This window comes from Rhinatrema bivittatum, chromosome 4 (genome assembly GCF_901001135.1).
Source record: "Rhinatrema bivittatum chromosome 4, aRhiBiv1.1, whole genome shotgun sequence".
NCBI classification, from domain to species: Eukaryota; Metazoa; Chordata; class Amphibia; order Gymnophiona; family Rhinatrematidae; genus Rhinatrema; species Rhinatrema bivittatum.
The window spans coordinates 37,497,762-37,515,754 of NC_042618.1; the positions used below are offsets into that span (position 1 = coordinate 37,497,762).

Here is a 17,993-nt window from a genome sequence, read left to right on the forward strand (position 1 = left end):
CGAGTCTGACGTGCGTGTCACTCGCTCATCGGGTCGCGTGGTCTCACCAAGAAATTTTTAGCATCTTGCTTGGCTACAATAGACTGAGGTAACAAGGCAATCGCGCAGAAAGCTCACCGTGCAGCCGTACAGAGTTCAAAACTGTACTAAATGAGAAAACTCCGCCTACTGACCGGTTGCGATGCGCTCCCAGACAGCATGGCTAATTTATCCTGCTATCTACGGAAACACCATTTATGGTTAGCAAACTTGCTTCTATGACGCCTAGATCTCTCTCCTGGGTGGTAATTCCTAAGATAGAACCTAACTGTGTAATTACAGCAAGGGTTAATTTTCCCTATATACATCATTTTGCACTTGTCCACGTTAAACTTCACCTGCCATTTTGAAGCCCAGTCTTCCAGTCTCACAAGATCCTCCTACAATTCATCACAATCTGCTTGAGATTTAACTGGTCTGCATAATTTTGTGTCATCCGCAAATTTGATCACATCACACGTTGTACCCCTTTCCAGATCATTTATAAATGCAGCATATGACAGAAAAATAAGATGTAGTGCAAGAAGGGGGGGGGGGGGCAGTGAATAGTTAAGGAGACTAGGTGACATATTCCTGGATGGACCAAAGCTGCATGGGAAGTGATAACCCAGTCATGGGTGAATACAGGAGAGAAAGAAAATTGGGAGGAGACTCCTGTAGGAAATATCCCAGTCCTTATTAAGGACAAGCAGCAAAGCTGGAGCCTCTGACATCAGTAAAAATGGATATTGGTCTATTTGGGCTATGCACAGCTAAATGCAGACAAAAAATGGAATTGGGCATTTGGCTATGTACAGCCAAATGCAGACATGGGAGCCTTCTGATTCTTCGGGCTTGTCATGTACAAAGCAATTTAATAGCCTTGCTAGCCGAGCAGGCATCAAAATGGGGCCAAAAGAAAAGAGTGGAGATTAGTCTCAGGTGTGGAACGGAAAGGAAATGTTAAGTTCCTCTATCGACACGGAATGTTGTTGGTATATTTTTCCCATTGGCACCATTGATCGTTTACAATATAAAAGCCTTTCATCTCACAATGAGAAACAATGAATCACTAAGCCCCTGAGGCAGCCACTTCAATAGTGGCGAAACTCAGCCTGAGTCGGGCAATTGTTTTACACGTCTCCATCTTAATAAAGAATTGAAAGACTTTGGCATCTATCAACTTGTTTTTCAATGCTTCAGGTTTGTCAGTGACTTTTAAACCTGCAAATCTTAGCAAACGTATGTTTAATGAGCCTTACTTCTCAGTGTACATTACCCATAAAAAGCAGTATGTCATCTACAAATATTTTAAGCGTTTGAGATCCCACTTTCATCCCCACAAAATCTGCAAGAGAATGTAGCTTGATCGCCAGAAGTTCCACTGCCAAAATAGAGAGAGGGCGCACCCTTGCCTCACCCTGCCATAGAGTGAAAAAAGTTGACCTGGCCATTGAATAGAACCTTAGCTGCTGGGTTGTAATATAAGATATGCAGCCAATTTAAATAAGACCCCTGAAATTCATACTGCTCTAATATCCAAAATGTATAACTCCAGACTATGGAGTCAAATGCTTTCTCAGCATCTAAGCTTAACACCATGCGTCCTTCAGAATTGGGTGACTATAGAGCTGCAATTACTCCATACATTATGTACCCCATGTCGGCCCTTAAAAATTGTTTGATCAGGTGCCACTAAAGACAGTACTAGTATAGCATTCCCTACTGCTGATGTAGCTGCAAGGAATTTAACATCAAGTTTAAGGGATATTGGTCAATATGATCCAACTTCGAGTAGGTCCCTACCTTTTTTGTAAAGAACAATCTGACTGATTTAGTTCAGTAGATTAGGGACCCATGTTGAAGGAGAGCATCATAAAAGTGCATTAGTGTGGGAAGGAGAAAAAATGTTTTTTATAAAATTCAGACCTTAGACCATCAAGGCCAGGCACCTTGCCGTGTGTTAGCTGCTGAATTGCACCATATATTTGTTTCTGAAATTGGTTGATTCAATGCCTCCACCTGCAGAGTCATTAACTTTGGCACCTGTAAGAAGGAAAAAGTATCCATCTGCATACCCTCTGCTTTATATGCTTAAAGTTTCTAGGAAAATTCAATAAACCTTTTGGCTATGTCTGCAGTAGTGTAGATTCTACCCCCTTTGTCCTTAATTCCTGTTATAAAAGAGCGTGGTCCCTGTACCCTTACCAAGTTTGCCATAATCTTCCTCATTTTATTCCCAGATTTATAAAATGTATATTGGTAACATCGTAAGGAAACAAAAGCACATGTAAATCAGTTCTAGGCCGCTCCAGAACTAGTTTCTGTTCTTTGGAGAGCCCCATTTGATGGGCTGTTTTTGCCAACTGTACCAACTTTGTCGATCGTATTATCTCCATATTCCGTATATTATTCTTTTTGCTAACATATGCTATAGTATTTCCTCGTATTACAGCCTTTCCAGCCTCCCAAAGTTTACTGGGTGAGATATGAGGTTGCTTGTTATGTTTTAAATACTCTTCCCATTGCTCCTGAAGGATAAACTCCAAGTTATTCATCATGCAGCAAATTGGGATTCATAGTCCAACCCATCCCCCAGGAGATCTTTCCACTAATTTTAGGACCACTTTCACAGGTGGCATGATCAGAAATGAACATTACTCCTATATTAGTAGTCAAAGGAAAAATGGCCTACGATATTAATATATAATATGACCTTGAATAACATTTATGTGGGTGAAAATAGAAAGTAAAGTCCTTTTCCCTTGGGTGCATAACTCTCCAGATATCGAGGAGACCTAATTTGCACACACATTTAGTGCCATGCATGGGGTTATCATTTCTAACCCTTTGCTTGGGTTACATCTATAGTCTGATCTACTACATTAAATATTAAATACATCTATAGTCTGATCTAGTACTACATTAATATTCTGGCAACTGGAGGAGCTTAATGACACTGTAAAAAAAAAAAAAGATATGGGAACTTTTATTTGGTGCGTAAATATAATTATAAAACGTGAACTTTCAACCATACAGTGAGCCTGCTACAATAAAATATCCTATGACACTTTATGTATGACTTTCCTCATTGTGTAAGCTAGTGTCTACCACAAATGAAAGTTGTTTATGGAAAAGGATAACTACTCCTCTGTCTTATATGAGCAAAAAAGAACATTGACCTACCTATTCTCTTTTTAGTTTAGAATGCTCCGTATCATCGAGATGCGTCTCCTGCATAAAAATCACCTGCATCTTCAATCTTTGAAATATTGTAAAAAGTTTGTGTGTGGGGTGTGGATGCCATCTACATTTAAAGAAACGCTAGCTTACCTATGCAATGAAATCAGATACTACAATAGATTGATCTTTATTTTATTTATTTTTATTTATATTCCGCTTTTCGCACTTTTCTCAGCGCTTCAAAGTGGATTACATTCAGGCACTGTAGGTATTTCCCTATCCCCAGAGGTTTATGTATCCCTTCAGCTACCCCAGGCCAAAGTAGCCTACTGTTCTCCTTTTTTTATAATAATGACTTCCCCAACAATTATTATACCATGCGAATACAGCTCTTTTCTCCCTGTGAAGCTGCCATTTATACAGCCACACATACTTTCACCATACATCCCACACACACCCTCGACAACAATCACCAGCATCTACTACTCTAGCTGAGGTGTGCCCATGTGGTGTCCCCCGCTGTTATAGGAACAAACAGCTATAATGAATTCTATCTCCCATTTCGATTAGGAAAGCACTAAGTGAACAATGTACACCTTATAAGCAACAGAATAAGACCTGTGAAAAATAGAAGGAAAAAAAAACCTGAAGAAATAAGACTGTATGGCAGACATGGCTAATCATGTTGCAATATCACATGCAATGTAATATTATAAAGTCACCTCTGTTCTCACTGCCATCTGAAAATACAAGAGCCGTGTCGATGAATAATATTTATCAGATTCATAAAGAACAATGCAAAAATTCTTCCCAGATCAAACCTCAGGAACATAGGTGTTGCAACTCTTCCCTTGTACATTAGGACAGAGAAAACCAAACACCTCCCATATGACAGACTGGGAACCCACAGGGAGAAAAGACAGATACACTGATGTATGTATATTCGAAAAACCCATATATTCAGACACTTCCCCTGCTTGAAATTTGGAGCCATCGAAAACACTATCTTGAGACTTGGAACATGCTAATTACCGCATTTCTGCCTTCTCCTCCACAGGCTCTGTATTTAGTTTCTCTAAAAATGACTTGGCTTCTTCTGGCAGAGTAAAAAAAGGAGTTCCTGCCTCGATTTTTAATTTCGCCAGAAAGAGCAAAACAAAGCACATCCCTCAGTGATACATTTCCCTACAGAAAGGCACCATATTTTAACTCTGCACAGCAACTTGTGGCGAGTAATCATTAAAGATGAATAACTTGCCTCCTTTATACTCAAAGGATGCAGTCTTCCCATAAGCGTGCAACAGTTCGAGCTTGTGTGACCAATGAGAATTTTCATGATTATGTGCCTCTGTTTATCATTTTCCTTGCGTCTGATGCCTACTTGATGAGCCCACTTGCAGTGCACTGGCCCCATTTTAACATTTAGGCCCAACTTCTCTGAAAGCGAATTTCCAGGAGGTCAGCCAGATCTTCATCCTTCATGCGTTCAGGTACCCCTACAATGCGAACATTGTTCCTTCTGCTCCTATTTGAGATCTTCTACTTTTTCCATTAAATTATGCCCTAGCTGTTGCAATTCTGCAATTTGTCTGCTCGTGTGCTCCATCTCCATTTCCTGTGCAGCTACCCTCTATTCCGCTTCATTCAAGCGTTTCGCATGGCTCTCAAAGCTTTCTTTAAGCTTCTTCATGGTATATTGTAACTTGTTCGGCCTAACAAGAGCTAACACACTTGATATTTATTGAAGCATGTCTTTAGATAGTACTGCCACCTTTTTATTGCAATCTTCATTTGCTGCCATTTTCTTCTCAGGGATCTTGGTCTTGTCTCTGTTTGGTCACAGGGTTTTTGCTGACATGTTTCACATTAACTGCATCACCAACACATTCCCTGAAACAGCTTCAGTATACTTCTCCGTTCCACTGTCTGCTGGTAAGAGAAGACAGGTCAGAGAGCTCGATTTAGAAAAGTATGTTGGACACCATGGGAGCAGCAGACCCCTGCAGCTGGTCACCCCAGCAGCATCACTAGAAGTCAGATTCCACAGCTTAATTGTGCACAAAGTGACTATTTTATTTTTGTTTTAAATGTGTTACTTATTAGCTTCATGGAGGGTCCCCTAAGCTGAATACTTATTTGAAAGGGTAAATAACAATTCCACCCTACTTGTGATTTTATAGACCTCTCTTCTCTCAGCCATCCTCTTTTCCCGGCTAGAAAACCTTAACCTGTTCAGCCTCTTATTACAGTGGAGCTTTTCCATCCTCTTTATTTCGATTGCCCTTCTCTGTACCTTTTCTAGTTCCACTATATTTTTTGAGATGGGGCAAGCAGAACTGTACATACTACTTGAGGTATGGTGACAACATGGATTGATGCAGAGAAGTTGATACATTAGTTTTATTTCCCATTTCTTTCCTAATGTTCTCTTCGCATTTTTGATTGCTACTGCCAGAACCGTCTCTCGCCTAACTGGCACCCTGTGCAAAAATTGCACACCCTTTGACAGCTCCAGAAAAGTACTTTCTCCTTCAGCAGGGTCAGTGGATCCAACACAGTATATCCATTTTTCCTACCAGCCCAGCACCAGTATTCCTTCTGCCCTGCTCTTTCCCCCCATCTCAGTGCCCAGCATTTCTCTCTCCATACACCCACCCAGCGTCCCCTTTTCCTGCTCAGTAGTGTATCCTCTTCTCGCTTCCTCCTCAGCAGGCTGATCCTTCATCTACCAGAGGCAAGCTGCCCTCCTGCACAACATTCCTGAGTCTCCTTCCCCCAGACATGATGTGGAAGGGTGCTGGAGGGGAGGGGCCTGTAACATCTCCCTGAGCATGGCGCTCTGTTCAACCACTCAGGTCACTCACTGGGCTAACAATTTCAAAGTATTATCCACAATGTTTAAGATCCTTTTCCTAGGATGTAATGCCTAATATTGAATGCAGAGTTGTGTGTAATTTTGTATTCTTCCCTATATGCAGTACTTTGCACTTGTCCATATTATTCATCTGCTAGTTGCCTCATTTTGCAAGGTCCTCTTGTAATTCTTCACAATTTATCTTCACGGTTAGCTTTTGATTGAACAAATTTGAATAATTTTGACTTATCTAAAAATTTGGTTGCCTTACTCATCACACGCTTTTCCAGATCACAAATATATTAAAGCACCCATACCAGTACGGAGACCTGATGCACTATTTACTTTTCTCTATTAACAGAAATGACTGTTCAGTCCTACTGTTTCCTATCCTTTAACTAGTAACCAATCCTCAACAGGACCTTGTCTCCTCTCCAATGACTTTAATTTCTTGAGGACTCATTAGGAACTGCCAAATGCTTTTTGAAAATCCAGATTCATTATATTAACCAGCATACCCTCATCCCATGTGTTTAATCCCAGTTTGTAAGGCAAAAATTCACTTTGCTAAATTTGTTGGCCTGTCCAGTTATTTTGTGTCTATCCAGATGGCCAGTAATTTTGTTCTTCAGAATAGGTTCTACCATTTTGTAGATGAGAGCATATTTATTGCCTTCATAAATATGTCCAGATGAGAACATATTTATGAAGGCATGGAGCTGAGTAAAAATTTGGGCTCTGGCTAAATGAAAGATCATGTTTGTCTGTAAACTAATATTTTTGCTTTTCTTATATTTTTAGAGGATGTTGGCGATGAAGGGGAAGAGGAAAAGGAGTTCACTTCCTATAATGTTAACATTGATATTCACTATGGACTGAAGTCAAACAGGCAAGTAGTATTAAGGTCCTAAACAGTTTCTTGACCGTTGAGAAGACTCCCTGGGATGGGGCATCAGCTCTGATCGTGTTCTGGGAGGAAGAAGAAGCATCTTTGATGCCAGTCCAGCTCTGTGAGGCAGTAACTGCATCACAGGGAAGAGCTTAAGAGGACTTTAGTGGGTTGAGGAGGTAGGAGTGAGAGGGCTTTGGGGGGGAAGTCAGGGATGAGATTAGGTGGGGAGAGGAGCAGCTGAGAAGAAGCTGAGGGCTACAGGGGATTGTGAGTGGGAGCTGGAGGACTGCACCTGGGTATTGGGGTAGGAGAGGGGGCTGCATGGGGGTTGGTGGAAAACACCAAAAAAAGGCTGTGTAAGCCCTCTGCCTCCTCTCCAAAAACAGTTATTTGGTTTTGGGGTGGGGGAAACAGATATGCATGGCAAGTTCACTTCATTATTGGTAAGTCCTAGAGGAATTTTATCACCATGAAAACTGAATATTGAAGTGTAAGATCATTTTTTTGTATGTATATGTGTAGGGCAAGGTCATTTGTTCTAGGGCTTTAGCTTATTTTAAAATTTAAAATTTTTAAATTTTTATGCAACTTTAGACATTTACAAGGAACACCATTAGGGCTTTAGCTTTTGATTCTCTTCTATTCAAAATTGTCCTTTTGGTGTAGGCTAGAATAGACTAAATAGTATTTGAGAATTTTACACTATCATTCTGGCAAAATAACTAAAACTTTTCTTCCAATTTTTATAGCTTAAAATACAATCTTCAAACATGCAATGCAAATCGATTACATCACAAGACCTGTTATTTTGAACTTGACCTCTCTGCTTTTTTGACACAAGGGCAATCATTTGTAGAGTCAGGTTAAAAATGAATGCCTTCCTGCAGGCTTTTTTTAAATTCTATACAGTTGTGCTCATAAATTTACCTACCTGTGGCAAAATTTGTAAGTTTCCTAGCATGTAGCTAGACGGACTCAGGATCAATGGGTTATGTGCTCCCCTGCTAGCAGAAGGAGACTGGTCAAGTGTCAAAGCGGACGTCACCTTAGATTTACCCCTGCAGTGACCTCAGCCCTCTAGTATCTCTTCAGCTCCTATGAGATGTGGACGTGCTTCCCCTATATCAGCAATCTAGGTACAGCGGATTACAGTAACTTGTTAGAGGAAAATTTACATTTAAATTGGAGAAAGATTGAGCCCCGCTCTCCTGCGGTGATACCTTAAGGTCCCTCCCCAGTTGAGAATTCCTGAGGCGATTTCAGAGATCCCTCAGATGTGCCTTGGTTTGTTAGCCGGTTCCCGGTGTGGACTTTGCTGCTAAAGCAGCAAGTGCTGAGCCTAGGTAAGTAAAGAGAGAAGAGGATTCCTCCAGATTCAGAGACATGGAAGGGCTTCAGTAAGTCTTTCCGCTGGTGGTCTTGCTCACCGTGCCATACTGACGACGTTCCTGATCCCGTTGGGGCAAGGGAAAGGGGTTTCCGAGCAGGTTGAGCAGCCCCTGATGGGCTAGGCTCTGCTTCAGGCTTGCCACGTGGCAGCGCCGCCATCTTGCGCACAGTTTTGTGCATTGCCATTGCTCTCCATAGTCCAGTACGCATGGTGTGGACCGGCTCTGCGCACACGCTGTGCATCTAATGTCGCGCATATGTGCGCGCACAACTGTGCGCATACCTGCATCATACGTTCGTACATACGGGCGCTTCTACTTGCGTGCTTTGGGACAGATCTGGGCGCACTCAATTTCTGGCGCCAGCCAGTTGATCACACAGTTACATTTAGCATAGCTCTGGCAGCAAAGAAGCACAAGTGACACTTTGTGATGACTGCTATATTAGGGCTACACAGTCTTGACCTGGACTCCTACCTATGCCAGCACTGTGAGGAGGCCCAGGGAGGATTGGACTCCCCAGAAACTTTCCAAGCCAGGCTCCTCCCATTCAGAAGATGGGTCTGCCACGATCTTATCTGGTAGCATCCCGGAACTGGGTCTACCTCGGGAGAGGGCAACTCAGCTGCACCTACCCCAGTTCCTCTGGGGTTAGGGATGGAGCCGGCAGCCTTTTCTTAGGTGGAATTTTTCCAAGGCCTTCAAGCCTTCATATAGGGCACAGTCTCTCTCTCATGCCCCTGTCCGGACCAACCCGGACCAACATGCCTCATCTCACCAAGGGTATCTCCCTTGGATGACGAAGGGGATGCAGACTCATTGGAGGATGGGGAAATCCCTCCAGGCTTGGAGCCATATAGGATCATGTTGCAGTTTTTCCATAGAGAAATTGCCAGCCCTGGTTTCCCAAACTTTGAAGAGTCTGAGTTCCTAATGACAGAACCTTGCTATTTTCCGATGCTGGAAGCGATCCAAGTGTTGATTGACCTGGAATTGGGTGCCCTTGAAGCCAGCTTTAAAGGTCTGGCATTAGAAGTTCTGTAACCCCTGGATCCGACAGCCAGAGAACGCCTGCGTCTCCCCAAAGTGGATGCCCTGGTCTGCACCATTTCGAAGCAAACTATCCCAGTGGAGGGAGGAGTGGCCTTAAAGGATGCACATAATAGGTGGCTGGAGTCCATCCTTAAACAAGCATTTAACATGACAGCACTGACACTGAAGATTGCTTCCTGTTGTGCCCTGGTGGCGCGCTTGTGCCTGCTCCTTTCGAGAGAGGCAGATAACTCTGGATCGCCTTCGAGAGGCTATGGAGGCTGCTGCTACCTTTTTAATGGACACGGGTTCTGACCTAGTCCGTACCTTGGCCAGAGGAATCTCCTCAGTGGTGGTGGCCAGAAGACAGTTAAGGCTGCAGAATTGGTCAGCGGACGCGATCTCTAAGGCAAACCTTACAAACATGCCCTTTAAGGGATCCCTCCTATTTTATTTATTTAAAATCTTTTCTGTACAGTCGTTAAGCGGGTGCCAATACAACGGTTCACAATGGGGCACAAAAACTGTTAAATACAGTATCTGGAATTCTAAACTCTTAAACAGGTGCTGTTAATTTACTGTAACATAGTTTCATAAAAATATTATTTGGTGAGTGTTATGTCATGTCCAGTTTCCTCTTACTCGAACCGGAAAAGCTGACCAGTAAGTGGGGGTGAATCTCAGCTTTAGCTACCAGAAGATAGAGAAGGTCACAGTGCCCCTCGCCTATGAGGGTTTGGTCTAGGGGCTCCCATCGCTTTTGGCCCTACAGGAACTCGTCATTTCAGACATCTCGATCCTTGGGAAAGTCTCAGTCCTTTCGGAGTCTACAACCAAAGAGAGGGGCTGGTTCAGGTTCGACCCGAACTCCCGCAATGAAGTTTAGCCGACCTATCCATGGGATGAGGAAATAGAGGGTCGACTATCCATCTTCTACCAGCAGAGGGTCGATCACATCGGACAAATGGGTACTGGATATCATATGGAAAGGATATGCTCTGGAGTTTTACAGCATCCCTCGGGACACATTCATGATGTCTCTATGCCACTCCCAGCACAAGAAACTGGCAGTGGAATCTACCTTGACAAGGCTCCTCAATTTGAGGGCTATAATTCTAGTACCTGCGCCCCAGGGAAATATGGGGCGCTATTCCATCTCTTTCATTGTACCCAAGAAGGAGGGTTCCTTTTATCCCACCCTGGACCTCACAAGCATAAACAGTCGTCATTTCTGTATGGAAACTCTATGCTCAGTCATAATGACTGTACATCCGGGAGAGTTCTTAAGAACATAAGAACATGCCATACTGGGTCATACCAAGGGTCCATCAAGCCCAGCATCCTGTTTCCAACAGTGGCCAATCCAGGCTATAAGAACCTGGCAAGTACCCAAAAACTAAGTCTATTCCATGTTACTGTTGCTAGTAATAGCAGTTGCTATTTTCTAAGTCAACTTAATAGCAGGTAATGGACTTCTCCTCCAAGAACTTATCCAATCCTTTTTTAAACACAGCTATACTAACTGCACTAACCACATCCTCTGGCAACAAATTCCAGAGTTTAATTGTGCGTTGAGTAAAAAAGAACTTTCTCCGATTAGTTTTAAATGTGCCACATGCTAACTTCATGTAGTGCCCCCTAGTCTTTCTATTATCCGAAAGAGTAAATAACCGATTCACATCTACCCGTTCTAGACCTCTCATGATTTTAAACACCTCTATCATATCCCTCCTCAGCCGTCTCTTCTCCAAGCTGAAAAGTCCTAACCTATTTAGTCTTTCCTCATAAGGGAGCTGTTCCATTCCCCTTATCATTTTGGTAGCCCTTCTCTGTACCTTCTCCATCGCAATTATATCTTTTTTGAGATGCCACAGGCTTCAGGTTCAGGCGGTCTGCGTGATATCGGGCAATGCAGCAACGGCAGCTTACATCAGGGAGGAACCAAGAGCCAGCAAGTGTCCCTAGACCCCCTTATGGAATAGGCGGAATTGAACCTACGGGTGATCTCGGCCTCCCACATTGCAGGAAAGACGTCAGAGCAGATTTTCTAAGCAGAGAGAGTCTGGATCCAGGAGAATGGATGTTGTCGACCAGAGCCTTTCGGCTGCTGGTAGATCGCTGGGGCCTCCCATCCATCGACCTGCTGGCCTCATCTCAGAATGCAAAGGTCTCCCGATTCAGTCGCAGTAGAGATCAGCGATCCCTGGGGATTGATGGCCTTGTTCAGGCTTGGCCAGAGGGAGGACCTGATGTACGCCTTCCCTCCGAGGACCCTGCTTAGCAATGTTATTCGCAAGATCAAGCACCACAGGGGGCTAGTCCTTCTACTGGCTCTGGATTGGCTGATGCCTGTGGTATGCAGACTTGCGGAGGCTTCTTGTAGAGACCCCTATGCCTTTCACCGCACTGGGACCTGCTCCAACAAGGTCTGATCCTTCATGAAGACCAGACTGCTTTATCTTACGGGCTGGCCCTTGAGAGGGCTTGCCTGATGAAGTGTGGATATTCGGTGACGGTCATTTCCATCTTGCTCTGTGCATGGAAGTTCTTGATGTCCCCTAGAGTACATGCGGATCTGGAGAATATTTGAGGCCTGGTGCGAGTAACATGGGGCTGCCCCTCGAACGACCAAAATCCCTATGGTTCTGGAATTTTTACGTGATGGTGAGGTGAATGGAACCCGCCTGTCGGCGCATCTGGAATTGGCCCGTTTCCTAAAAGGGGTTAAACACCTTCGACCACCCTTACATGGCCGGTTCCCCTATGGAATCTTAATCTATTATTGGATTTTTTAAGCAGGGCCTTCCTTCGGCTGCTGTGCAATCTATCCATGCACCTGTTAATACTGAAGACATTGTTCTTGGTGGCGATATGCTCTGCTCTTTGCATTTCTGAACTACAGGCATTGTCGGGAACAAATATCTTTGTTTCCAGTATGCAGTGGAGGCTGTGTATGCAAATGTAGCATAGATAGTTAATGTGGATCTCTTGAAAATCTGACCTGCTTCCAGCACTCGGATTGGAGTTGCCTACCCCTGCTATAGAGTATTGAGTCTGCTCATTTTCTGCCTTCTCGCAGTACTACAGATTCCACCAGGTTTCTTGCTTTACTGTTCTTCCACTAGTGTTTGCTCCTGGAGTAGAGGAGTGGCCTAGTGGTTAAAGCAGCAGGCTGAGACTCATGCCGATGCTCCTTGTGACTTGGGGTAAGTTGCTTCACCCTCCATTGCCTCAGCTACAAACTTAGGGGGTCATTTATCAAAGTGCTATATGGCGTTTTTGCATACGTTAAAGGCGCTTTTTGCATCCTTTGATTAAATCCAGGCCTTAAATTGTAAGCCCACTGGGGACAGAGAAATACCTAAAGTAAAATGTTGCTCACCTTGAGCTATCAATGAAAAGGCATTGGCTAAATCTAAAAATTTTTGTTTAATTTTGGTACTTTTTTGTCTCCATTTCTACTGAGACTTTGCCATATTTCTTTTTTGTGAAGAAATATTTTGTCTACCCTCTTGAGAAATACATACTTACTGTGCATATTTATACCTGTCATATCTGAATGCATCTTATTTCCCTTCTCCTGTCCATCCTCAAACAGGTATGTATGTAAGTCTTTGTCTCATCCTAGGTCTCATAGTGCAGGTTCTGCATCAATTTTTAGTAGCTCTCCGCTGAACTATTTCCTTTTGGAAATGTGGCCCTAGAATTATTAGCATTATGTAAGTCATTGTTATAGATGTCACTGTACTGCTTTCTGTTATGGAAGAAAATTTGAGTAACAAACTGTTCTCTCTCTTCAGCTTGGCATTTATCAAGCGTACACCAGTCATTGATGCGGACAAACCAATCTCATCTCAGTTGCGTGTTCTCACTCTTAGTGAAGATTCTCCTTATGAAACATTGCATTCGTTTATCAGCAATGCAGTTGCTCCATTTTTCAAGTCTTATATCAGGGAATCTGGAAAAGCTGATAGGTAAGTTGTCAGTTTTCTGTTACATATGGCAATTCATTTAATTATCAAAAGCGGTTCCATAAATCTATTTAAGTCACTGACTGGTGCAAAGAATAGTAATAGTGCTTAGAACCCTAACAAAGGGAAAAGAATAGAAATATCAGTGGAGGAAGTGAATTTTGTAATGCAGCTATTCAGATCTCCTTTCTGGCTTTTGTATTTTTTCAGTTTAATGTATGTATCAGAGTACTTCAGTCTTATTCTTTCATTCATATTACTATAATGTACCTTGTGTTTCAGATAGCTGTCATTTGGAAATATTATGTATCTTTTTCAGGGATGGTGACAAAATGGCCCCTTCAGTTGAGAAAAAGATTGCAGAACTTGAAATGGGTTTGCTGCATTTGCAACAGAATATTGAAATTCCAGAGATCAGTTTACCGATCCATCCAATTATTACCAACACTGCAAAGCAGTGTTATGAGCGTGGAGAGAAACCCAAGGTCACTGACTTTGGAGACAAAGTCGAGGATCCAACATTTCTCAATCAGTTACAGTCGGGCGTTAATCGCTGGATTAGAGAAATACAAAAGGTAAGGGCATATAGGGCACAGTGTGTTTAAACTTTACATTCATGGTGGTAATTTAATTACGTGTTATCTTAGGATTTTCTAATATTTTAGATCAATTTTATAAATGTAAAATATGGTTAATTAGCGTGCTAAGTTTAAGTAATTTAAATATTTGTTTTTAACTACAAGGTAGTGTAATATTTTGTGTTAATGTAAGATTTTTTTTAATTTTCATTTTAAAGGTGACCAAACTTGATAGAGACCCTGCATCAGGAACCGCCTTACAGGAAATCAGTTTTTGGCTAAATCTGGAGCGTGCATTATTCCGCATTCAGGAAAAACGTGAAAGCTCAGAGGTTCTCTTAACTCTAGACATCTTGAAACATGGCAAACGTTTCCATGCTACTGTCAGCTTTGATACAGATACAGGTTAGTACAGTCTGGAAAGCATAATCTGACATGCTTGTATTGAGCATTCGGAATTCTTTCTTTTGTAGTATGATTTATTTATTTATTTATGATTTTTATATACCGACATTCTCGATACAAATATCAAATCAGGTCTGTTTCCATAGAACAAAACTGTCGCGGTTAAGGCGTTACATTAAACAGAGTTTCTGAACATAAGAACATAAATATAAATATTAAATAGACAACAATAACTCGTCAAAATAACATGAATAAATGTAGGGAATAGCTAAAAAAGAGGGTAGGCTAAATTGGGATATACAGGTAACAGAGAACAGTGTTGATGGCATTAACTTGCCTGTTACATATGTGGCAAGAACTTTGGGTGTATTCTGGCTAAGCTAGCATTTTTATATGCTGATACGACTAAAATTAATAGCAACAGAAGATTTTGGAACTGTTTTTTGCAGGCTTTAGCAATTAGTTAAATTACAGTAATGGTTTGTATATAGGTTTTCCAAAATATTTGCTACAAATACTTCAACTGGTCCAGAAAGCAGCTGCAATGTAACTCACTGGCACTAAGCTCAGGTAACACATTTTGCCAAAGTTGCAAGATCTCCACTGACTTCAGTACAGTGGAAAATTCAATTTAAAATAGTGACAATTTGTAAACATCTTTAATCTGACAATCCTTGTAATCTAAATAGTTAACCAAATTCTGCTCATGCATTGAGGTCATCAGATGATCATTTATTAGTTGTCCCGGCCTTACGTGAGTATAGATTTCGACACACGTTTCAGAGGATTTCATACATAGGGCCATTACTGTGGTATGCTCTTCCGGTTGAGCTCAGGCATATCAGTAGTGCAGTGTAGTGTTGTGCAGATTTTATAATTTGATTTTTATCTGTTTTATTTAAATATTTTATAAACTGTCATTCCATATCAAGATCACAACAGTTTATAGAAGTAACATAACTATAAATCAACAAATATAGACTGTTTATAAGGGTAGTATTCATAAACAGGAATTAACATATATCAAATGTTCCAATACATATTAACCACTTCCCATATACATAAGGCACATAGTACATGAAAATATAACAAATATTGTATGTCAGTACATTGTATTGAGATTCTTACATTCTCTTGTTATATTTTTATTTTTCATGCTTCAAGTATCTTGTTCTTTTTGATATTGTAGTTCTCTTATATTCTGATTGTTGGGTTATGCATTTTTGAATAGCCATGTTTTTAACTCGCATTTAAATCTTTCTCACAGGACAAGCAGGAATGGTAGTCCTCACATATGGGTGACATCAGGATGGAGCCCAATCACTGAAAACTTTAGTCAGTTTCTAGAACTTTGGCACCTACTGGGCATATACCTAGCATAGCACCAACCCTGCATCCAGCAGGGGTCCCCCTTCAGTCTTCTTTTTTCCGCGCAGCAGTAGCCATGCGGGTTAAGGAGCTCTCCAGATATTCCTGACAGGAATTCTCCTTATGGAACTTCTTCAAGAAAATTTCAAAATTTTTACCACACAGGGGTCCCCCATTCGATAATTTTACTCTGCGGTCGAACGGTAAGTTTTTGGTTTTTTTTTTACCTGCTTCCGGTCTATTCCCGTCCAGTTTTTCCCTCGTGGCCTACCGGCCATCGACCGCACTGCGGCTAAATTTTGTCGAGGCCATGGCATCAGGTTTCCATCGGTGCCCTGACTGCACTTGAACAATGTCCATCACTGATCCTCATACGGTCTGCATGATTTGGGGTCCGCCCATGATGTCCTAGCTTGCACCAAATGTGCCCAAATGACACCAAAAGGTCGCAAGGCTCGGCTGGAGAAGATGGAACTTCTTTCGGTCTAAAATCCAGACTCCAATCGATAGCTTCGTCATCCGAACCAGTGCAATCTACTTTGCGCCAGCACCGTGAAATTGCTGCTGCCTGACCAGCTTAGACTCCACGGTTGTCTACTCCTGTCTCTCCGCGGGAAAAGGACTGGGGAGAACACCATGAAAAATGTCGACACCGCCACCGAAAAGCTCAGGCCACCAATACAGGCAAGCCCTTGGCATCGATGTCTGAGCCACCGACAAAGAAATCCTGTCCAGAAAAGGCCCCATCTTCTGTGACCGGGTCACCGAGGCGATCCCCACCTTCAGTGGTGCAGGGATCCGCGATTCCACCTTCACCGGTGGACCCTCCGGCTACACCAGTGCTGCCTCTTACTCCGGATCCGGGGCTCCACGCTCCAGGTTTCCGCAAGGAATTGAATTGGATGATCCAAGAGGCCATCGGAAAAGCACTCCAGGGGCTCAAACCTCCATCGATACTGGTGCCGGTTCCCAAGCCGGTCACCGACCCAATACCCATGGCTCTTGCACTGCTACTGGTTAGAATGGATGCATTAATCTGTGCCCTTCCGGTGGATCCGAGGGAGCCAGTGGCTCCAATTCTTTCCATACAGATACCCTTATCAGATGAAGAAGCACCGATCTCCATTCCGCCCTCCGGAGTGCTGCCACCAATGCGTCCATCGTCACGGATTCCATCGGTGCCCCCGTCGATGCCTTTGGTGCCACCTCAGATTCCATCGATGCCTAGGCCTGGACCTTCAGGATTAGCATTGTTTCTCCCATCTGATGATCCCATGGGAGCTGGTGACAAGCCTTATGATCCCTGGACCAATGACACGGCCCAGGACACTGATGATCTACCTTCACAGCCCTCTCCTCCTGATGAAAGAAGACGTTCTCCTCCACAGGATTAGTCTTTCATTAATTTTATAAAGTAGATGTCTGAAACAATTCCATTTCAGCTTCAGACAGAGGACTCCAGGCACAAGATGCTAGAATTACTCCAGTTCATTGATGCTCCTAAGGAAATAGTCTATTCCAGTACATGAGATCCATATTGATCTATTGAAAAGAAATTGGGAGCATCCAGGTTCTGTACCACCTGTCAATTGCAAGACAGATGCTACTTACTTAGTACAGTCAGCTCCTGGTTTTCAACAATCACAGCTAGATCACTCGGTGGTTATGGAGTCAGCCCAGAAAAGAGCAAGATGGTCCAAGCCTCATTCTTCTATACCTCCAGGAAAAGAACAAAAGTTCCTGGCTGCATTGGGCAGATGTGATTTCATGGTTCAATGCTAATTTCTCGTATTGCTTCCTACCAATTATATATGACTCAACATAATAGGGACCTGTTCAAAAAGATCCAAGATTTTTCTGAATCTCTACCGGAACAGTCTCAAGACCAGTTTCATACCCTTACTCAAAAAGGTCTAGATGCTGGCAAGCATGAGGTCCGTGCTGCATATGACATCTTCGACACTGCCTCTAGAGTCTCTGCAGCAGGAATAAGTGCAAGAAGATGGGCCTGGCTCAAGTCTTCTGACCTCAGGCCAGAAGTACAGGATAGGTTAGCTGACTTACCCTGTGTTGGTATTAATCTTTTCAGTGAAAAGATTCAAGAAACAGTGGCGCAGCTCAAGGACCGCCATGAGACTGTCTGCCAACTCTCCTTAGTACCTTCTGATTACTCTTCCTCTTTCAAGAGATCTTTCAGAAGAGACTTCAAGAGACCTGCATATAAACCGAGGAGATATTACCCTCCGGCTTCCAGAGGTCGTTTCTCCAGGCACACGATCACGACAGATCAGTGGGTACTAGCTG

General features: G+C 42.8%; 1 protein-coding gene across 1 annotated transcript in view; it reads left to right on the top strand.

The window, feature by feature from the left end:
- Positions 1–17,993, top strand: part of DYNC1H1 (dynein cytoplasmic 1 heavy chain 1) — a 378,125-nt gene that overhangs the window by 18,000 nt on the left and 342,132 nt on the right. The window contains exons 2-5 of the mRNA XM_029597957.1: positions 6,857–6,944; positions 13,168–13,341; positions 13,658–13,913; positions 14,135–14,321. Coding sequence (XP_029453817.1) covers positions 6,857–6,944; positions 13,168–13,341; positions 13,658–13,913; positions 14,135–14,321 — 705 coding nt within the window. The remainder of the gene's footprint in view (positions 1–6,856; positions 6,945–13,167; positions 13,342–13,657; positions 13,914–14,134; positions 14,322–17,993) is intronic.